General features: G+C 40.6%; 1 protein-coding gene across 1 annotated transcript in view; it reads left to right on the top strand.

Moving 5' to 3' along the window:
• The window catches only part of LDB3 (LIM domain binding 3), a 184815-nt gene that overhangs the window by 8514 nt on the left and 151921 nt on the right, over positions 1-24380 (top strand). Inside the window, exon 2 of the mRNA XM_084635588.1 lies at positions 7986-8113. Coding sequence (XP_084491714.1) covers positions 8021-8113 — 93 coding nt within the window. The 5' untranslated portion in view covers positions 7986-8020. The remainder of the gene's footprint in view (positions 1-7985; positions 8114-24380) is intronic.

Below are 24380 nucleotides of genomic sequence, written 5' to 3'. Positions count from 1 at the left end.
AAAAGGTAGATCTTGTCAAACCAACCCGATCTCCTTCTTTGAGAAGGTAACAGATTATTTAGACAAAGGGAACACAGTAGATCTAATTTACCTCGATTTCAGAAAGGCATTTGATATGGTTCCACATGGAGAATTATTAGCTAAATTGGAAAAGATGGGGGTCAATATGAAAACTGAAAGGTGGATAAGGAACTGGTTAAAGGGGAGACTACAGCGGGAAAAGGTGAACTGTCGGGCTGGAGGGAGGTTACTAGTGGAGTTCCTCAGGGATTGGTTTTTGGGACCAATCTTATTTAATCTTTTTATTACTGACCTTGGCACAAAAGTGGGAATGTGCTAATAAAGTTTGTGGATGACACAAAGCTGGGAGGTATTGCCAATACAGAGAAGGCCTGGGATATCATTACAGGCAGATCTGGATGACCTTGTAAGCTGGAGTAATAGTAATAGGATGAAATTTAATAGTGAAAAGTGCAAGGTTGTGTATTTAGGGATTAATAACAAGAATTTCTGTTATAAACTGGGGACGCATCATTTAGAAGTAACAGAGGAGGAGAAGGACCTTGGAGTATTCGTCGATCACAGGATGACTATGAGCTGCCAATGTGATGTGGCCATTAAAAAAGCTAATGCGGTCTTGGGGTGCATCAGGTGAGGTATTTCCAGTAGAGATAAGGAGGTGTTAGTACCGTTATACAAGGCACTGGTGAGACCTCATCTGGAATACTGTGTGCAGTTCTGGTGTCCCATGTTTAAGAAGGATGAATTAAAACTGGAACAGGTGCAGAAAAGGGCTACTAGGATGATCCGAGGAATGGAAAACCTGTCTTATGAAAGGAGACTCAAGGAGCTTGGCTTGTTTAGCCTAACTAAAAGAAGTCTGAGAGGAGATATGATTGCTCTCTATAAATATATCAGAGGGATAAATACCATGGAGGGAGAAGAATTATTTAAGCTCAGTACCAATGTGGACACCAGAACAAATGGATATAAACTGGCCACCAGGAAGTTTAGACTTGAAATTAGGCTAAGGTTTCTAACCATCAGAGGAGTGAAGTTCTGGCACGGCCTTCCAAGGGAAGCAGTGGGGTCAAACGACATATCTGGCTTCAAGACAAAGCTTGATAAGTTTATGGAGGAGATGGCCTAATTTTGGCAATTAATTGATCTTTGACTACTAGTGGTAGGCATGCCCAATGGCTCGTGATGGATGTTAGATGGGGTGGAATCTGAGTTATTACAGAGAATTCTTTCCTGGGTATCTGGCTGGGGAGTCTTGCCCACATGCTCAGGGTTTAGCTGATTGCTATATTTGGGGTAGGGAAGGAATTTTCCCCCAGGGCAGATTGGCAGAGGCCCTGGGGGTTTTTCGCCTTCCTCTGCAGTGTGGGGCATGGGTCACTTGCTGGAGGATTTTCTGCACCTTGAAGTCTTTAAATCACGATTTGAGGACTTCAATAGCTCAGACATAAGTTAGGGGTTTGTTACAGGAGTTGGTGGGTGAGATTCTGTGACCTGCGTTGTGCAGGAGGTCAGACTAGATGATCATAATGGTCCCTTCTGACCTTAAAGTCTATAAATTGGTGACAGGGTTGAAAAGGGAGCAACCAAGCTCTGGAGGCTGCAAAGGAGTACAGACCTATCCTAAAGGCTCTTCCCAAAAGGGGCTAGAGATGCCTCCCTGACATGCCAGGACTATGCAATGAGCCTGGTTGGGGTTGATGGTTTGGTTACCTTTTAATTTGTCTTTTGCCTTATCTGGGACCAGAAGTGGAGGGAAGTAGTGGTAGGAAGTGACCCAGGGAGGGTAACTCAGAGGGTGCCCCCCCCAGAGGTCAAATGCTGCTGACCTTCTTAGGACCTTGGGTAAGAGCCTGGTGAGTAGTGGGCCTGGGCTCCCTTATCATTTCCCCATTGAGTGGATGCTAACCACTAGGCCTCACAGCCCACTGAGGACCCTATTACAGTTACATACTAGTGGCAAAAAAGAAAAGGAGTACTTGTGGCACCTTAGAGACTAACCAATTTATTTGAGCATGAGCTTTCGTGAGCTACAGCTCACTTCATCGGATGCATGCCGTGGAAACTGCAGCAGACTTTATTTATACACAGAGAATATGAAAAAATACCTCCTCCCACCCCACTGTCCTGCTGGTAATAGCTTATCTAAAGTGATCATCAGGTGGGCCATTTCCAGCACAAATCCAGGTTTTCTCACCCTCCACCCTCCCACACAAATTCACTCTCCTGCTGGTGATAGCCCATCCAAAGTGACAATGAGTTTGTGTGTGTATGGGGGTGGGGGGAATGTGAGAAAACCTGGATTTGTGCTGGAAATGGCCCACCTTAATTATGCACATTGTAGGGAGAATGGTCACTTTGGATGAGCTATTACCAGCAGGATAGTGAGTTTGTGTGTGTGGTTTTTGGGAGGGGGGTGAGGGGGTGAGAGAACCTGGATTTGTGCAGGAAATGGCCCAACTTAATTATCATGCACATTGTGTAAAGAGTTGTCACTTTGGATGGGCTATCACCAGCAGGAGAGTGAATTTGTGTGGGGGGGTGGAGGGTGAGAAAACCTGGATTTGTGCTGGAAATGGCCCACCTGATGATCACTTTAGATAAGCTATTACCAGCAGGACAGTGGGGTGGGAGGAGGTATTTTTTCATATTCTCTGTGTATAAATAAAGTCTGCTGCAGTTTCCACGGCATGCATCCGATGAAGTGAGCTGTAGCTCACGAAAGCTCATGCTCAAATAAATTGGTTAGTCTCTAAGGTGCCACAAGTACTCCTTTTCTTTTTTGCGAATACAGACTAACACGGCTGTTACTCTGATACTAGTGGCAATGACTTGCTGCTGGATGGTACTACACACTGGGGTAACCTATTTGTCTCTCTTTGCCCCAGATTCCCGCTATGGTCTTAGGGCCTGATTCCCCCACCGATGTGTTGAGCACCTGCATTTCCCATTGACTCCGACGGTCGCTGGGTCTTTGAAAATCAGACACCATATGATCAGCACAGAGGGTGGTGGACTTTATTTCATTTGGAGTGACACTCTTGACTGCATATAACTGACTGTCACACCACCAGTCCTCTGCTCCAGATGCATGAATATGCACAAAACTAGCACCGTCTGTGCTGCAGGACTTTACAGCAAACTTGGTGGTATGACAATAGCATGAAGAGCTCTGGATGCCATAACAGCTCACTATGTGGCACAAGGCTTAAATGGAGGAGTGGCAAGGAGAAGGGAACAAGAAAGAGAGGTAGGTGAGGCAGAGTTAGTGGGGAGGGAAAGGGACACAGTAAAGGGAGAGCAGGGAAATGAGCATTCTAGAATCCCTTCTCTACAAGGGTTGGTAGAGACTGCTGCTGTTGATACAGTGACTGTGTGGGAAAACATGGAAACATAGTTCACACTGCCTAGGGCATTAGATCCTGTTGTACTGAAAGGGAATGTTGGCCAGGACAGAAGAATGTGTTCCCTACATTCTACCTGAAAATGCCAAGCTATCTTGAACTTTCACATGGATATGGAGAACCACCAAAAAAATAGGCACAAGTGACCTCAGTTTAACAGTGTCTGAATAAGTGGTGTCTTTTATTTCTCAAACAGTAAACTGAACAGAGGTGGCCATTCAGGGATTTTACTCAGGTATTTTCCTGGCCCCTACTGCTTTTTAAGCCATTTTTGTAAACATCTTTTGCTTTCCTTTATCTGATTAAATCATACAGACTTTACAGCTGTCCTCAGAGTTCTGTTTCATAAACTGTAACATTGATTTAATGATTTTAATTCCTTTTCCACAGCAGTATCTATTGTAGTGAGTCAGTGACTCTGTGGTCCATGAGAGGATCTCTCTCATATAGTGGTCCACAGAATGGAAAATGTTGAAGAACCATAGTAGTGAGACACTAAGTTACTGAGTACTTGGTCTAGTGCTACATTAACATTACTTAGATCTCGTTCACACAAGTAGAATTGTAATAGCTAGAGATGGAAAAGACCTAGTATGTTATCTGCTTCAGACATGGGTGCCAAGTTTGTATAATTTTTGCTGGTGCCCAGAATGGGTCCAAGAAGAGCCGGGACTGACCGGGGCAATTGCCCCGGGCCGCTCACTTTGGGGGGCCCTGCGCTTCAGGGGGACGCAGGGTCTAGGGTGGCCTGAGGGGTCAGTGGGGGGCCTGGCGCAGGCAGCAGCAAGCGACCTGGCCCCAGCCCGCCCCTCTCCACTGGCTCCTGGCATCGCTCAGTGGAGGGTGTGGAAGCTGGAAAGAGCTAAGGCGGGGGTAGAGGCTTGGTGGAATGGGGGCAGAGTGGGGTTGGGGCAGGGCAGGTCAGCACCAGGCCCCCCACTGCTGCCGATGCCAGGACCCCTGCTAACCCCCCAGGCTGCCCTGGACCCCATGTACCCTGAAGCATGGGGCCCCCCAAAGCTCGGAGCCTGGGGCGGTTGGCCCAGTCCATTTTATGGACGGAACGGCTCTGATTAAATATAACCTCAAACATTGGTGGAGCCATGCACCACGGGCCCATATAACTTGCCACCTATGGCTTCAGACCTCTCCACATTACATGAAACATACGCAGCTGATCTTTCTTTGATGCTCTTCCGCTACATGTTCTGAAACTTGCCACAAATTCACAGGAGGGGAAGGAGGAGAAGACCATAAAGTCTCACTCTTCTTTGTCACTATTCTAATAAATTAGGGCTTTAAAGTATTTGATCATTTTTTCCATAATTTGACAATATTTGGTCAACTGACCAGCCCGGAGTGGAAAACAGGGTTGGATTATTCCATAATTGCCCTAATCTGTACACCTACATGAAACTTTGGTACAGACCACTGTTGGAGAAAGGATACTGGCGAAGATGGACCATAGTCTGACCCAGTATGCAGCTTTTATGATCATGTATTACACACAGCAATATATTTTGGGCCCTTTGCAGCATGTTTTGGAGGTATCTATCTTGCATTTGGGTTGGAGTAAATTCTATTATTGGAGTATTATCTATTATCAGTGGTAACCCAGGGCAGCATTTGGACCTTTGGTAGGAAATACAGAGGTGTGATTTAAGCCAACTCCTTGCCAGTACACGATTGTTGTACAAGTTGCTCTTCTGACAAACTGCCAAAATAAGCCTAAACATGAATACTTTCCTTCTTTATTTCCTCCTGGCTTTAAATCTTCACCCAAGAAATACTAAATAGGGCAGTGGTGGTGTTTTGCTCTCTCTAACCTCTCTACTGCATTTAGGATTTCAGTTGTAGCAATAGTGCCACTTACAGACTGACCTTCCATCAACACTTTTAACTGATTCTGGGTCATTATGTACCTTTGATTGTCTCAGGTTTATCTGAGGAAATCTGCTTTTTTGTTTTTTCACCAAAACACAAATAGGGATTACTTCATCCATTGATCTGGGATGACAAGAAGGAACTATGTAGCTTCTTAGGAGGTGCAGCAAATGAAGAACATATTGTGCTTATTTGAAATTAAAGGGGAATATAGATAAACAGAATGCAATTACTCAAGTTGGAATGCAGCCAGAATTTTGGAAATAACAACCTTATTCCTGTAGAAAGTGCTATGGGATCTCTCTTCTTCAATGAGCTGGACTAATTAAGTTCTCGATTTTTATGTTTCATTTGAAAGACAGTACCCGTGGCTGCATGGGTTCAGTAGTTTCTCCAAGGGAACACTGCTCCCTCTAACACCATAGTCCCCTATACAGTATTACACTATATTGTCAACACTGAGTAATTAGCCCAAGTGAGAGAGTAGCTGTTTAAACTTTATGACCTTCTCATCCATAACTGATGGTGTTAACAAATGAATTGTTTTAGCATCAACAAGTGAGCCCTGCAGTGAGGTGGGGCTTAAATAAGCTGGTGTCGCATTTTACAGATACTTTGGGCATGTCTACACTGCACAGTAAGCCCGAGTCTGTGGGACCTGAGCTTGTAGACAGTGTCTCCAAGCCTGTGCTGGAGTGTCCACACAGCATTGTAAACCTGGGTTTACAGTTGGTGGACCCAGGTCTCACAGCCATGCTAACGTGTCCATACTGGACTATGCAAACCTTCTGACTCTGGTCTGCTGCTTGACCTGCATCCCCACTGCAAAATGACAGTGCTTGGACCCAAGTCACAGTGGGATCTACTTCCCCCAGCAGGGTCCTAGGATCTGAGTTCTGGCTGACCCATGTTAGACTGATTTGTGTGTGGATGGAAGTGGGGCGTGGGCTCAAACCTGAGTCAGAACTTGGGTTTCATGTGCAGTGCAGACATACCCTTGGAGTCTAGCCATAGTAATGAATAGGCAGGTACAAACTGTGAGTCTCTCATAAATCTGATCTTCCCTTTGAAGCCATGTCCACTTTGGTGCTGTGTTGATTTTAATTACATGGGTATTGTGAGTTGGTTGTTTTGGGCAACCAACCCAAAAACAGTCCTTCAAAAACAGACTCCAACGATAAACAGCAGAACTGGAATTAATCTGCAAACTGGACACCATTAAATTAGGCTTGAATAAAGACTGGGAGTGGATGAGTCACTACACTAACTAAAAACTATTTCCCCATGCTAATTTTCCCCCTACTGTTACTCACACCTTCTTGTCAACTGTTTGAAATGGGCCATCCTGATTATCACTACAAAAGTTTTTTTTCTCCTGCTTATAAAAGCCCACCTTAATCGGCTCGTCTCATTTAGAGTTGGTATGGCAACCCGCATTTTTTCATGTTATCTATCAATCTATCTATCTATCTACTGTATTTTCTACTGCATGCATCTGATGAAGTCGGCTTTAGCCCACAAAAGCTTATGCTCAAATAAATTTGTTAGTCTCTAAGGTGCCACAAGTACTCCTCATTCTTTCTGCTGATACAGACTAACACGGCTACCACTCTGAAACCTACACGACATGGTGGTTGAGAGATATAGTTTAATAATGTTTGCATAGTGTCTTAATATCTTCTGACTTGCTAGAGAGCAAAATTTTTTTTCTTTAAAATGTTCAATTTACTAAGAAATGGAGACAAATTATCAAACCTTCCAAAAATAAACTAGAAAACACACTTGGACACAGCACTATTGTCTTTAGATACTCTTTTCTTAATTGACAATTCTTAAATGTCACCTGACAGTAACATGATCAAAATGCTTTAGCTGCAGAGATCTTTTTTAAATCAAAGGTGACTTTATGAAAAACAATAAAAAGCCACTTCTATTGCATGATAACAGAATAAATTATATTTTTCCCTAGAAGAAGTAAAGGCTGTAGAAACAAGGGGCAAACATCTTTTCATGAATTGGTGGGTGCATGGGGCAGATATTTTTCCAGTACTGCAGCAAATTTTCCAGTTTACCAGGTCAATGCAGAGAGAGGAGCAAATGATTCCCAATTCATATACTTGGGATATAAGGAAAGGGTCAGTATAAAAAGAACTTGATTTGTAGTGCATGAAATCTCAGAATGAAGTAAATATGAATGTGTGCTCTGTGGAGCAACAGTTATAAGTGGCTTTGGAAAGCAAAAGTCTTGCAGTTGTTACCAGGGTATTAATGTTCGGACTTCTAGTGAATCCTAAATTGGGTACTGGGTTTGCTGTTGGTAGTGGTTTTTTGTTTTTATTTAATATCCCCCCTAAAGTAGTTCTGAGCATGAAGACTGACTTGGGGAGCCTAGAAAGATCTGCTAACCTCCCAGGGGGCTATATTAGATCTGTGAGTCATGGAGTCCTTGCATAGTAAGTGTTTGGTTACAAGCCTTTTATGGGCCACAGCTCAGCTGGGATATCAGTATCTGTATTATAGCTCCTATCTATTCTTAGGTGGCACTTCAGCAGGACTGAGCAGGCAAGGCAAAAAAGAAGCAATTATTGTATTCTCAATATTTGTAAATGTTGTCTTTTTTTCTTTATTTTTAAAACTATTTTCTTTTATCCCTCCACCCCCACCCCTTTTCTGTAGAGCCTTTTTGGTGACCTGTGTAAAAGAGTTACAAAATGTCTTACAACGTGACTCTCAATGGACCTGGACCATGGGGTTTCCGACTGCAAGGGGGAAAGGACTTCAACATGCCCTTGACCATATCCAGAGTAAGTGAACAAAAAGCCTTCTTGCATTTGCTTAGGTTAGAAAGTAGCAGCAAAGGAGTTGCTAAATGCACGCTTTAACCTGGACAAAATTAAGAGATTGATCAGTCTGTTGAAATAGAGGCAGAAGGGACTGAAAAGAACAGAGCATTTTAGAAGAACGAAAAATAATAGCATATTTTCTTTTAGCACATTTAAACTTCCTGATTCAAGGCATAGCTGATAATGCCAAGAAGCGACATCTTAGATGGACTGTATAAGAAAGATGAAACTGCATCTTTACTCAACAAGAGCAAAAACCTACTTTTAAATTTAATGTTTCTGTCATGCTATAAAACAATTTTATTTTCCGTAATGTTGCTTCTTTTCTGTGGCCAAGGGGCCTTATTTACTTTGTAATGGGGTTTGTTGATGGAAGGAAAAAGAAGTGATCATAATAAATCAAATGAAGTTTCCAAAAAACGAGCATGTAGCTCCCTATAAATGTGTATAGTTTGGGTTTTGTCAGACTTTTTTGTTTTGACATTTTTTCCCCCCCAAGGCTTTTCATCTGTAGTCCATCAAGCTTTCGGACCTGTGACTATTTCTTTTTCTTACTTGGCACAGAATAGTGTAGCCACATCAGCTAATAAGACCAATGTCAAAGATGATTTCATCTGTTTTTGAGAAGAACATGGTGGTAGGTTTGGGGATTTTGTTGCCTTTTTTTTTTTTTAATCTTAGATTTAAATAAAACTTGCTGAGGTTTGTAATGGGCTTAAAAGTACACAGAATGAAGCAGAAGGCTCAATAGTGCTGAAAATATTGTCTTAAATTGTACAGGGACCTTCTATTTGCTGATGAAAAACAGTGAATGATGTAATAATTAATTACTCAGTGCAGTTATTAAGTATAAATCAGTCCATTGCTTGCAGTTCCACCTCTTTATTTCCTCTAAGAGTAATTTTTAAAGGCAATCCAGGGGCATGCTCTAGTTATTACCCGACCTATTTTACTAGTTTCCTAAAAGGAGAGAGGTGTTACAAAACCTCTCAACACTGAATGCTTTTGAATTTGTAGATGGGAAAGATTTTCTCTCTAATCAGCAACTAAGCAGTTATTTAACAGTTCTAATTTGGCAGCTGGAAATTTCGCTCCCTATATTGTTTTTGTTAAGTCAGTTTCAAGTATTATTTCAGACTATTTAGACATAGACACAGAAATGTACAGTCCAAAATGTGTTCTGATTCCTTCACAAAATTAGCTGCAGCGGGAGTTCCAGTTTTTGTGGTGGAGGCAAGAGAGGTTACTTATTTAACTAAGTGTTAAAAGAATAACAAACTGATCTGCTCAGATAAACAGGTAGATGGCAAATAAAAGAACTGTTTTGGATGCTACATACTATCGACACTCATTTGGAAAGCTAAACTTTGTCTGATCCTCCAGCATTTGAAGCTTTTAATACATTTATTATGTTGACTTTTGGAAACAAAACTGATTATCTTTGCGCCAGTCATGAGTCAAAGACTTCAGCAAGCTTTTGAAATCCTGGGAAGCTATCCATTTTAACCTTTACGCTATAAAGCTCTGTCTTATTTGATCTCTCTTGTGTATAGGTATAGTGTGTGTCTCTCTCCGTTCAAGGCTGAGTCTGCATTAATTTCAGGTTGCTAAATTTATATGCTCCTACTCTGATAGGAGGAACCCTTTCTTTATCCTCTCTGCAAAGGTGTCATTGTTCTGTACTGTTATGATAGAAGGCTGCCCTGTTGTCAGCATTACAAAAATATTGTCAGAAAAATAAAAATTACTTTTCCAGTTTTAAGCTAATTTTAGTACCGTAGATAGTGCAGGTCTCCCCTTATCCCGCACAAGGTAAGGAAGTAGACTGCTTATGGTAGATTTGCTAATATCATGTAGACATACTTGTGACATTTTAGTGCCCTTTATTGTGAGGTCCTAGTTATTTGTAGTGCCTAGAGGCAACCAATCAAGGATCAAGGGCCCCATTTTGCTGACTGTGTACACACACAAATGAAAAGACAGTTGTTGCCCTAAAGAACTTAAAATGTCAGGCCCGGATCACTGTGAGAGTCCCATTGACTTCAGTGGGACTGCTGAAAGCATATAATTTAAGCATGAGTGTAAATCTTTGCTGGATCAAGGCCCAAAAAACTGCTTCAGCTCCCTCTGAACACCCTCAACTGCCAGTGATCTCAACAACTTTGAGCCCTTCATGAGGCTGACTTTCGGTTGCAGTGATAATGTCAAATACGATGTGAGACTGTTTGAAGTCTTGCCCAGTGAAACATTGTTCTTAGTTGGGAATATTACTCTGGAACTGTGTTTTGTATCTAATATAAAATAACAGCGGATCATGGTCTGTTTGTGTACATGAAAATGTACACAGACTTTTCCCTTCTCAGAGATGGGGATTGGTGGGAATAGGAATGTTTGGAAACTGTGTTATTTTTTAATTGAAACATTGTGTCCTGTACCTTTTGGTGATAATAGTTTAATAAACCCTGTTTTTTATATAAATATCCCAAAACAGATCAAGAGACCCCCCCATTGTCAGCAATTAATTTGCAGTCATAAGCGAGGCAAGTGGTGAACTCAGTCATATGACACACACAAAAATGTTTTCACAGGAATAATATTGTACTTTAAAATTATGAGCCAAGTTCTGTTCTGAGGGAACACAATGCTCCATGAATCTCCAAGTGCTGTCAATGGAGATTACACATCCTTATCTGAAAACAGAATTTGACCCATAGAAGCATGTGATGGGACCGGAATCTCCAATTCTTCCCAAAGCAGCATATGCGAGTAGGTAGAGCGCTGGACTGAGACTCAGGAGTCCTGAGTTGTATTCCCAGCTCTGCTGCTGGATGACGTTGGGCGAGTTACTTCACTTGTTTTGTGCCTTCATCTCCCTTCTGTAAAATGGGAGAAACAAAAACCTTTGTTAAAGCCCTTGGAGATCTCACTGATAAAAAATACTATATAAGAGCTTTTATTATGATTTCTCTTCCTAAGACTATCATTACATTTTAAATCATGGGCAATGAAGGAGAATTGCGCCTTGCCAAAAATAAATGGTCTGATGGCTGGTTTGTTTTTTAATGCGCTCTGAGGCACTATCATTTGTTCTCTTCTGGGAGGTCCAGGTGATCAAATCCCTGCCAAGTCTTCAACAGTTTGAGACACAGGAGTCCCAGTCAATCAGCTGAATGACAGGTGAAAACATATCTTGGTGTTCCTATGAAATGGAGCATTGTGCCTAATACCCTGTTCTTCATCTAAAAATAAGTGTCTCTGTGGTGTCCGCTTTGGGGTAGGGGGAGAAAGCAAGCGTGGAAGATTTAAGGTAACCCTGCAGCGTCGTACTCCTTGAACTATGGAATGGAGTATTCATTAGCAAATAAAAGAGCAACCTTTGTAGTTTCACGTTTTTTTTCCGTCCCCACCTCACAGCTCCTCACACCCTCTAGGGCTAACCTTGCCATGCAGCAGGATAGGCAAATGTCTAGGGTAGCATTTTGCTCTATTCTAGATTTCAGTAGATCTGAGTACCTGTCACTCCTGTTGAAATGAATGGGAGTTACAGGTGCTCAGCTCAGTTACAGGTGCTCAGCCAATGGCCTGATTGTGTGAGCGACTCTGGTCCTTTCTAAATTGACGAGGCCAGCAAAAATCCTAGTGCTGATGTAATCCATTTTCTTCTAAGCCTGCATGTGCTCTTCATTGACTGGTGGTGAGGAGGATGCTCTGAGACAACAATTGCATTGACACATCTAATTCTCTATTCTTCCCTGTGTAAGAAGCGGGCTGTGTAAATTTAAACCTTTTGCTGCTGGTCTGCCATGTTACCTAATAGGCTATCATCATTCCAGTGCTTAGATACCATGGTTGGTGAACGTTATATTAAAAATCTAAGATAGGTAGATTCTCTTCGTGTTCCAGTGAAATGTAGAATGCCATCAACAGTCCAGAGAGAAACAAGAGGCATGTGAATTGGCTTATATTGAAACCATAGTTTAAATTTGAGTGGAGAGATTTAATCATACTCTGAGATGATCCTAGTGATATACGTACAGTGTCATTACATATGGTTGATCAATCTACAATATGGTATTTCTAATTCATCCACCACTGTATTGGCTGGGCACTATTTATATAATATATAATTTTACTGTTGCCTTCAGTGCCAACTCAGAAGCCAAAACTCTGGGGCTGGAAAAATGGCAAAAGACATATGTGGTTTTTGGTTTTGTTTTTTTTAAATTAATACAATAGAAGGTGTAACAGGATGGTGAGCATTATGGGTGAACAGTGGGAAGAAGGAAACTGAAGAAATGGAACCACCTCCACCAATTCATATACTTATGCTGGTAATAAACAAAACACTATGGGGCTGCTTATATAAACCATTTTATATGGCACTGGAAGAACACGAAAGTTTATTTTTATCATACTTGCTAGGCTGACTTTTTTTTTTAACCAAAATCCTTCCCTCCTTACTACCTCTTCCACCCCTACCACCACACACACAGAGGTATACACCATACTTCATGAGGAGATATTAATGTGACAGCACTTCCCCTTTGAAGGACTATAATGTATATGAGAGAATTCCCCTGTCACTTTTGTTTAACTTGCTGTACATGGAGACTCCTCACCTTGCGTGGTGTACTAGTGATGAATGATGGGAGCCCCCCTTAGTTTTCTTCACGACTGAAGGAGGTGAAGCCTGGAACATTGTTTGAAGCAACATTCCTTCCCCACCATCAAAGTGATTTGTCATTTCATCATCTGGACAGCTGAGTGCTACTGCATGTGAACTGCCTTCAAAAGGGCAAAATGTACCTGAGTAAATTGATAACATAGAAGCTCTGTAGAGGAGCACAGAACTCACTGGAGGCATTAAATGGGGAAACAATAGCATAAATGATGAATTTGCCATGGTGCCTTAGCATAAAAACAAAGCATCTTTTGGACAGCAGATATCTGACTTCCTGTTTAGTACACTGACTTCATGCTCTATCTCTGCCTGGTCTAGTGCAGAGATATAACCTTTGAAAGGGTAAGGGTACCATGGCCTTTTTTGGTATGGAATATGTTAATCCCATTCCAGCAGTTCCTGTACTGATTCCATGACACACCAATCTGTTCTTTTCTCCCTCTCAAAGATGAAGCAATCAAAAATTTCCTCTACTCCTGCTCTTACTTACTCTAGCTAGACCAAGAAACTTTGCTTAAATAGTAATAAATATTTACAAAGTTTAAGAGCATTAAGCTTTGTATGCTAGGCTCTTCCCATCTCCCGCACAGATCATTCTAGCTACCACTCACTGCATAGATATCCGGATGATTTTTTATTGGCAGGTGTACCAGATTTTCCTGTTGTTGAACTGTGGCAGTAGGCAAGCAGGTTTGCGGAAGTGTGTTTGAGTAGTAGCTGTGCATATAACTTTGTAACCTTGGGTTACACTGACTAATGTCCAAATTCATTAAAAATTGTATAATCCTATATGAAGCAGCACATCATATGTAAGTGTGCTGTGTATGCATCCCATATGTGGAGCTGATATTAGTGTGACAAATGGATAGAGTGCATTTATTATACACCTTTGACCATCTCTGACCCCTCCCCGGATCTTTACTCATTGATCCATCTCTGCCAAGATTATTTCTAACCTTCTAAAGTCATATTTAAAAATCAGACTTTCAGAGAAAAGATTCCATGCTTCTCCCCCAAATGTGGAATCCTCTGCAATACCTAAACCTACAGCTCAGGAAAGATAATAGCTCGCGCTAGACCACAGAGAAGCTAAAGGTCTGATATCTAGCTATCTGCCAATATTGGAAATGGGACCTTTTTACCACTGGTAAGCAGAGATTTCTCTTTTTTTTTTCCCAATTAGACACAAGCAGCCCTTGCTTTAAGCTCTGGAAGGTCCAAGCTATTGGACTTTAATGTCATGTTATTTTCATAGCTAGAAACGCTATTTTAGGTTCTTTTCTATAGAGTTTTAAATTGGTATCTCTCTCTCCTGGCCCTCCACTGTTGAACTCTCAGTTAACAGCTAGTGGAGGAATAAGGGGCATCAGACAGTCCCAGTGCAATTTTTAAGAACACTCAAAGCACGTCTAGTTATATAATAACAACAACTGTATGTGTTTCTGGTTCATGCTATCGGTGGCATGTAATGTGGTGTATACAGGGTTTATCAGCATTCCTTTGGGATGACCTGCTTAACTCACAGATGACTTAGTGAGTAACAAAGCCATCCCAAACCACTAAAAACCTTTATGCCACACAATCATGTATTTATATGCTGTTTATGTATCATTATTGTGGTCAGCTGGAAACAAAGGTACCATCTAGGATCTCTCAGTACATAAGGACTCATCTTTTTCCACCTTAGCCTTCTCCAATAATTATTCATGCAATGCTGTATGTTCCTCCTCTTAGATCATTAGTTTCCCTACACTGTTCCCTTCTTTGTCTTTTTAATTGTAAGTGATTTTCAACTGCATAATGAACCTAGTATTTGAATCACTGATTTCTTCTCCCCCACCCCCACCCCCCAACCGCATGCTGCAACACCATGGTGTACAAAGGAAATCTTCTGGTTTTCTCCCTTGGGGAAAGCATTCTAAAAAAGGACATGTGCATATTATTTGGTCTTAGACTAGGGCTTTTGGAATCCATGTTGTGCTTTGAATTTCAATCCTTCCAGCATCATTGTATAATGTACTGGTTTTGTGTGTGGTTTGCATGTGAGCAATGTTGCCCTCTGCTGACTGGCCCACAGAGAGGATATGGGACCAACTACAAAGGTTGGCTAAATGGACTCTCCTTGAGATCAGGTTGACTGTGTGTATTTGGAGCCAAAGTACAAGGTATATATTCATTGTAATTCACTTCTATGCTTGTTGCCATAAGCTAGCAGTATGTAAAAGATGTAGCAACTGTGAATATACAATAGATATCTTGCATCCATCCTTTGTGTGGATCATAGTTTTGTTTTGTTTTTTATTGAACACCCAATTTCTCGGGTCTGGACATGTTTTTAATTTCAGGTGACATATTTAGTATTGTTAAAATATAGGCCAAAGCAAATGGCATTCTTTCCAGCACCTGTCACAATAGCTGAGGCCCTGGGCTAACTGATGGTTGTATGGCTGTATATAACAAAACCCTCCATAGCATAGCCCATTTTGGCACAATCATACCAGTTTATGTCCCAGCAGTCTTTCCTTTCTGTTTCAGCTGCAGAATGCAGCTATTCTATTTGTGTACTGAACGAGATGGGCTGTTTATTCATTAATACCTATTCTTGCCTTCTGTTGGATCATCAATCTGTGTGTGACATCATCTGATACCACAATAAAAACATTGAAATCACAGATCCAACATTATGAAAATGGTTTTCCTGTCCAGTGAGAATTTTTCTAAAAACTTCCATTACTATATCAGATGAAAAGCCAAAATTGCAAAAAAATTCACAAACCAACAACACACAAAATAATTCAGTTTGGGTCAATCAAAATATTTTGTTTTGCAATTTTCAAAACATTTCATTTCAATTTGTCTTTTTTAAAAACTTGTTTAAATCTGAATTTATTAACTAATCAACAGTTATTTTTACTCAAACTGAAACTTTCTGGTTGTTTGGGTTTTTTTTCAAAAATTTTTTGTGTCTGGAGATTAATTGAAACTGACCCCATTTCACAAACTGTTTCAGTTTTTGATAGGCATTTTGGGGCAGACAAATGGTTCATTGAAAAATTTCCAGCCAGCTGTAATTATGATCTCAATGTAGGAGATTGTAAGAAGATAAAATAGAAAGAAATAAACACTGGATTAAATCATTATACTCAAATGGAATTTTGTACAGGGATGTTGTACAGTTACTCACCAAAAATACAAACTTATTCTCATGCATTTTCCTATACCAGGCTAGTAATGCATCCAAGGCTCAGTGTTCAGTTGCAGCCTTTGACTCCCATTAAAAGATGCGCAAAGATGATGAGGAAATTGTGTGGGGGAAACCTGGCCTAACATGCTGAAAATAGACTCCTGCAAGTCTTGAGGCACTGAAAAGCTTAATTTGTGACAAAATGTTTGAGATGCCACCTTTTATATCAATTAAAGGAATAATGCTAACTGAAAATGGATGATTTGTACATAAGGAGAGGACAGCGTGTGACAGGACAATTTCTCCTTATTGGATTATAATTAAAGTCTGTATATTAAAAAGGTTACCCTAGGAAATTAGAATTAGATCTTGTACAATCTTTTAAATTCTTCAGTTAGAATTTAATGTGGAAAACCTTGGTAATCTTCAATAAAAAGCATTCAGTAAGAAACTGAATTAATGCCTATACACAGATTGTTCGTGGTATGCTATTCAATCACACTATTTGTATTTAAATACATTGAATGATGTAAAGCTCAAGTCAACACAAACACAGTGATATATTCTTCAAAATGTGTTAAAACATGGCTAGCAGATGATAAAACAAAAAAAAATGTATTCTTCATTGTCACTGTCACAACTTAACAGTCCAAATCAAACGAGAACTTCTTGCAAAACAATAATAGCAAGGTCATATATCCGCTAAACATGGCCCCAAACTCAGTCCACTGCTAGAGACAGGTATTCTTTGGGAACAGCATTCAAACATTATCCAATTTTAAGGCCCTAGAAGAGATCTTTTAGCCTTGTCATAGATTCTGAGTCTTGTGGGAAAAGGAAAAACCACTTCTGTGTTCTGTTGGGAGGTTTTTTTTCAGCAGCATAAATAGTCAGCACTTCATCTGTGTTAGTTTCTATAACTGAAAAAAAATCTCCTTCCCCCCCCCCCCCCCGTCCCCAAATTCCTTCCATACATGCAACTCTAAAAAAATTTCCATCTTTGTGTCTGGGATTGAGTACCATGGAAATAAGTACCCACCAGCATATTAACTAATAGCTCTAAATGGGATCTTGAATTGTTCCATATAAAATTATTCCAGTTTTTTAATGATGGGGTAGTTGACAGTCATTTTTTCCAGGGCAGCAATGAGATCTTGCCCTTCTTCTCCCTTCAGGAAAACCTGACAGGCCAAACGTTGCTGCTGTCATAACTGTAAATCCATCAGCAAGGATGGAGTTACCTTCTGCACCTCCCACGCACATAGCCGAGACAGGTAGCATCTGCATTAGCGGATGCCTGTACTTGAATACTGTGAATAAATAGGTTTTGTTCTTTGTTCAGAATCATTCCAAACACACTGATTTGTAGCAATGGCAGCTGATGGATTAGGAAGAATTCTGCCTTTCATGATACTGGAACTACGTCATCCAGTCTGCCTTGCTAAGAGTCCAAATGCCAGTTGCTGAGCTATTTTGGCTCCCTCGCTGCTGCTGTTGGTTGGCCATCCTTGCTGTTAATACTGACCTAAGCCTTTTCTCTTAAAAGATCATCAGCTCAAGGCTGTAAATTAATTATGAGCTACCTTTTGCTCATTGATGTACAGCCAGTGTTAGTCAGAATTACTATGCAGCGTGAAGAGAAATAATAACTGTAAGGCACTATATAACTGGTACCTGGACCAGGACACAAGTACATCCCTCCATACATCTAAGTACATCCCTCTAAGTCCACTATGGGGACTGACATTCTATATTTAAAGCATCCTGTAACATAGGAAGCTATTTTGAACTGGAGCTAATGCTCCATTTACTTCACACCTCTGGAATGCTTGCTTGGGACAGGGCATCCAGAACTCCCAAAATACATCTTGTAACCCCAGATTCTTGCACATCATGCCAAATCCAGAATGCTATGGTGTTAGGGTGCATTTGGGCTGCCTTCCCTTCATCCTGGGGGGTGGGGGGGAGCAGTTGAAGCTGTCCTCTAACTGAGAATGTCAGCATTCCCTTCTAGCCTAGTCACAGCTGGTTCCAGAATGATAGAGAGCAGGTGGTACTGAAGGGGATGATTTTAAAAAAAAGACAGCTAACCCAAGGGAGGATCTTTAATCAGAGCTGGCTGAACTTGGTTGGACTAAGAAACAAACTTAATGTGCTTCTTGCTGAACTTTAGTTAGAAGTTGCAAGAGACAAATACCTTTCTGCTCCCTTGTCCAGTTGCCTTTGTTACAAAAGCCTTTTTGTGAGGTGATTGTTTTGTCAGTGTTTGAATGTAGTGGCCCTCTCTGGAAGTATTAATCGGATTTCTCCAGGTCCCTTCTAGTATAAAGAATTATTTGGGATAAAGTCTCTTACCTAACTAAATGTGCTGTTCACAGGGGAGATGGAGGTAGAATATGATCATGTTTATCCTTTTTGTATTCTGATGACAATGTAGGTCTGGTGTGGCTTCCATAAATTTCACTCTATGTATTCCTTTATCTTTTGTACTGGTGTGATTTAGAAAGTGAGGACTTCATATCAGACTGAAAATAGTGGCATCAAGAAGATATGTTTTCCTAAACATTAAAGAAACCATGTGAATGGTGATCTGTTTTCATTGATCGATTGTTCTAAAGTTAACATTTAATTTTTGCATACCACTTACAGAATTAAAATGTATGTCTTGTCAGTGTATTGTATTTATGGCCATAGTTAAAGCTGTGTGTTGATAGCTCAGGGTTAGAGTGAAGACATGTAGGTGGTGGGAAGGAAGTAGTTGACGTTGAGAAGGAGAACTGATGAATGGAGTGAAGAGGGGCATTTGAATGAGTCCGGTGTTTATTTCCTGATGTTTACTTTGTGTCTGGTGAAATACACAGTCTAGCCCCCTTAGCTCAAATGTAACAACTTAAGTTTGTGCAGCTTGTTTTTCTGGATGGGAATATCTCATTTTTTAATTGTGTGTATCGATTATTGACAGCCAGCTACATGGATAGATATCAATGTTACTGTGTTTGTTTTTTTTTAGGGGAACTCTGGTGTCTCCTATTGCCTCCTTTCCCACCCCAGCACCCTCCTCCTGGCCCCATGCATAGTTTCACCCCTCTCTTTCGTATACTTTCAGACCTCCACCTATAGAAACCTATTTTTCCACCTGATCCTCACCCACATCCCTATTCCCCAGCACATGCAGACAAGGAGACACACACACACACACACACCCCGGCACTGTTCTGTTAATTTAGATGGAATGTATGAGCCCCAAGAGTTAAAGGGGTTAATATAACCCAGTCACTGTCCAATATTTAAACAGTGTTAAAGAAGGTTCAGGGTTGCGTATACAGCGACCTCACCCTGCTTACAAACACTATAAAATTCATGCCAAAAGTTAGAAAATTATTGATTGATTGACACACACACAAGGAAAAGTTTCAGAGTAACAGCCATGTTAGTCTGTATTCGCAAAAAGAAAAGGAGTACTTGTGGCACCTTAGAGACTAACCAATTTATTTGAGCATGAGCTTTCGTGAGCTACAGCTCACTTCATCGGATGCATCGCATGCATCCGATGAAGTGAGCTGTAGCTCACGAAAGCTCATGCTCAAATAAATTGGTTAGTCTCTAAGGTGCCACACAAGGAAAAGAATCAAAACAACGTAAAGAGCATTGGAACTACAATTAATTATTCAAAATAAACTTTATCAAAACCCTATGAAAGTCCCTTTTTTGGAGTCGATGAATATTGATTAAATTCTCTCTTCAGCCAAACAGTCTTTTTGGGTGGGTAAGAAAGGATTTAGTTCTGTAGTTCAGTTCTATGTTGGAATGATAGTCACTTTCCTTCTTAAGATAAAACAGACAGACCCAGAAGGGAGGGGGAAAAAAAGAGGACAGTAAAGATGAGGGAAATGCAGCTTTTTATTAATAGTCTGAGGATACGGGGAGGCTCATCAGTCAAGGACAGGTGCTTTGGTCTGGCATGTAAGCTAGGACAGTTGTTGCTCTAGACCCCGTCTTACCTCTCAGGTCAGGGACATCAACTGGTTGGTCTGGTCAGGTTCCTCTCCTTCACTGCTCCTCAGGTCGGGCAGAGCTGTGTGGGCCATCTCATCTCACTGTATTGGTGCTGTGCAGTACTGTTGATTTCAGGATCAGGTGAAAAGTTTTGAGAGCGAGGACAAGAGGAAGATGGGGGAGGGGGTAGCCACTACACAAACAGTGGGTTAATGGTTGTGGGTGGGTAGTGTGTATATATAAATTTTATTAGAAATATATTAAAAGGGTGATTTTCATATTCACTTATGAATCAATACAGGCCTGATCCAACCCCCAATGAAGAGACTCCCACTGACTTAAATGAACATTGGATTGGGCCCTAGATGATCATGAATAAATCTACTGTGTCAAATGTATTTTGCTTTATATAGCTTGCACAAAGAAGCGTTCCATGTTATGGGAAGCACAGAAGCACAGTAACATGTAAAAATATCAAGGAAGCAAAAGTTAAGCATGCTTTTGAGAGCCTTTAAATTTGGAACTGTTCTTACTCTTTCTGGTCTGGTTCTCACCCCTTTTTTCATAGCTGAAACAGGAAGGCGTTGGGAATGAGTAGTACACTTTCTTGTTCAGTGCATGGGACTATTTTGTGATGACCCCATCAAATTGTGTGGAAGAACATTATGTTAGGATTTGTTATAATGTTTGTATAGTTTTGGGGAAGCAGTGGTTGTTTCTGCTTGAGAGTATTCATAGGGCAGAGCAAAAAGTGATCATTGTTCCCACAGTATTGAATACATATTTCCAATTTGATTGACAGACTGAGATGGTGGGATATCTTCCCTCCACATATCAAGGGGCTGCATTGAATGAAACCAAAACTAGAACTGAGATGCTTTATTTAGCCACTGAACAGGTGCAATGCAGGCAACTGCAGTGTGAGCTTTCATCCCCTCCACCCATAATTCCCTACAGTTAGTGTGTCCAAAAGACTTACTCCGGAAAGGGGCAGGACACTCCCTTGTACAGTATTACATTTTTACGTATAATAGTACACACACACAGACACACACACAGAGTCTGAGATTATAGTGAGGAAAACCAAAGTCATAACAGAGTCTCATGCTATTTTATGAGATTTGTGGGTATCTTCTCTCTCCACTGACCTGAACTTTTGGTTAAAATACTTAATTTTAGTTTTCTATATTTGTCTGCTTAATAAAACCCTTAAATGTTTGGGCAAATGAGGAATCTGAGTCAAAGAAACCATTTTAAAAATCATTCAGTAAAAAAACCACCTATATGTTGTGTCTGTCTCTTATTAAACAGACAGTCCAATTCGCTTTAATCTGAGGTTATTTAGGCAAGAGAAATTTCAAGAAAAGAATTACTTTTGCCAAAATGAGGCCTGATCCAGCTCTCATTGTCCTCGGCAGGAAGTTGGATTGGGGCCCTAAAATAGGCATTTTTGAACTTAAACATCTACATACATGTTTAGGCACTCAAATTTGGAGATTTTGGCCCTAGGTCTAAAACTTGTCACATGAGAAAGTTATATTAGTGGGCTATAAACCTTCACGCATTAGGATACAAACCAATTTATAAATTAAGGGATAGGAAAAAACTTTCTTTGTGGCCAGGCTATTCTAAATCATCTACTCTGTTTGTGAGACGCAGGGGCAGTTCTTTGTTTTTTACCCTCCTCTGAAGCATCTGGTTCTGGCTATTATCAGAAACAGGAAACTGGAGTAGATAGACCATGGGTCTCACCAAGGTTGTCTTATCTTTAAATGAGCCAAGAATGATAAGGTTCCCTTCAGCACAATTTTTTTCATGTAAACCGCTTTTTTTTTTTTTTAAACAAATCAGGGACTAGAATAGAAAGCGCTGAATTTGTAGGAATGTATCTGGGCACTTTTAGACAAAAGGCACAACAGTAGGATATGTGTTCTCTTGTGAAATTGTTACTGTACCCTTATCTTGACACACTTGCATACTAAAATGAAATTCAAAAGAAGTTAATTTTTTCATGCTTTCATTACTTATTTGTATCTTTCTGACTGCCTGTGGCTTTAAGGGGTTAGGGTGACCACCTTGAAAATGTGAAAGTTGAAATGTATTTGTTTGATAAATTACAACACTGAACCCTCCAAAGCCCCCAGGTTTATTATTTTAGAGGAAAGTGAGGAAATAGGAGCTCAAATAAAAGCACATCTGTTTGGAAAGACCGCAAACCATGAAAATAAATGGATGATGCAGAGGGTGATGTTGACTTTTGGTGTCTTTGGTATATTTTTGTTTTGGTTTTAGTTTCACATTTTTGGTTGGTACCCAAGAAGTGTCCCCTCTCCCCACAAAAAATGAAATGTAAATCATACAGTAACTGCATTTTATCTTGTGATTTACGTGGGTCATAGAAACTTCTCCAGCTTTGCTCTTGTATATCTAGATGAGTCAAGAGAGCCCCTTGATTTAAAATATACATCCTTCTCTCTTATGTCGGGCCACATTGTACGTTACTCTTCATTGCTACTTTATTTTCTTTCAGTACAAGAATAAGTAAAACATTTGGCCTGCTCCAGTGGGATAGTTTTAGTTAGGTAACAGTTCATCTATCCTGTCAACTGATGGGCTAGTGGATAGGGTGCTTGGCTGGGAGACTAGAGATCTGGGTGCTGATCTCAGCTCTACTACTGACCTACTCTGATCTTGAGCAAGTTGCTTCATCTCTGTGTCTCTTTCCTCATCTCCTGTTTCTTTCTTGTCTGTTTAGATTGTATGTTCTTCAGGGCAGCGATAGTCTCTCACTGCATGCGTACAATGCCTAGTACAATGGGGTCTCAATCTCAGCTGGGACTTTTAGACACTACTATAATGCAAATAATAAATAACTACTAATTTGACTCTCTTGACAGTTTCACGTGTTTTGTAAGAATTCTTCTAGTACGTTGCATGTATTCCAAATGGCTTACACCATGACTTTTCTCAATTTAATGAGACATTTAAAAAAAGTATGCCAGTGCCCCTCTGTTTATGGAGAGCTGTGTATTAACTGCACTTAAAATTTCCTGTATGAGTCTTAACCTCCATTTAGCCTTCTATAATCTCTGATTTATTGAAAATTATCCTCTCTTCCTTTCCCCCATGTCTTCAAACCCCTATGTTCACCCTTTTACAGCCAATTTAATTACAGACTGTGACAAAGTCAAAGCAGACGGCTGTAAGGGAGTAGTGGAAGGCAGGTATATCAGCCCTAGAATGGTAAAGGTCCTTTTTCATATGAGCTGAAAAGAGTTTAACTCAGGGAAGCTAGGGACCCCTGAGTCCAATTAAAGGCTGCCCTGACCTTTAACTATCCCAATTCTCCTTCCAGTGAGCAACAGGGAGGAGAGAAGGGAGAAAAGCTGCAGCAGGGAGAAAAGACTTCTCCTGGGTGGAAGGCTGCTCTCCTCTCCATAGAGGAAGCAACCAAACTAACTGCCTGTTTAAGGAAGGACTGGCCCTCAGAAACCAGCATAACAAGACAACAGCCCAGAGAGGGGGCAGGGAAAGGTATTCCCTTTTTGTATTATGAATTTGTTTCTTTGGTTTGGCTGAAGAGAACTCCTTGGGCCTACCCTTACGCCCACCTTGTAAAATACTGAAAAATAAAACCTGAGTGAGGAATAAAAATTCTCCAAAGGGGGACTGGTTTGCTCCAGCTCCCCACCACCGGAGGGGGAGGTGAAGGAGGTGCCCTACCACAAGATTGAATAATCTCTTCCACAAGAAGAGATCTTCTTTCCTTGGGCTAAAGTACATGTTGCCAAATGTATCAAAGGAGTCCATTGTGGATCCATAGGACTGGAAGGGACCTTGAAAGGTCTTCTAGTCCTGTCCCCTGGACTAATACATAGTCTAGACCATCCCAAATATCTGACAGATATTTGTCAAAACTGCTCTTAAAAATCTCAATGATGGAGATTCTACAACTTCCCTAGTCAATTTATTCAAGTGCTTAATCACCCTGACAGTTAGGAAGTTTTTCTTAATGTTCAATCTAAACCATCCTTGTTGCAATTTAAACCCATTGCTTCTTGTCCTATCCTCAGAGGTTAAAGAGAACAAATTTTCTCCCCCCTCCTTGTAACAACCTTTTATGTACTTGAAAACTGTTATCCTGTCCCGTCTCAGTCTTCTCTTCTCCAGACTAAACAAATCCAGTTTTTTCAATCTTCCCTTGTAGGTCATGTTTTCTAAATCTTTAATAATTTTTGTTGCTCTTCTTTGGACTTTCTCCATAGTTAACTTTCTCATCGTAGTTAAGATTACACTGTAACTTTCACTGAAACATTCTGCCAGCCTCCTTCCATTTTCACAAGCTTTTTGAAATTTCTGACTTCTAT

Source organism: Lepidochelys olivacea (assembly GCF_965140295.1).
Source record: "Lepidochelys olivacea isolate rLepOli2 genome assembly, chromosome: 7".
In the NCBI taxonomy this organism is placed as follows: domain Eukaryota; kingdom Metazoa; phylum Chordata; order Testudines; family Cheloniidae; genus Lepidochelys; species Lepidochelys olivacea.
The sequence above is the reverse complement of the archived record's forward strand: the minus strand, read 5'-3'. Positions and strand labels throughout refer to the sequence as shown.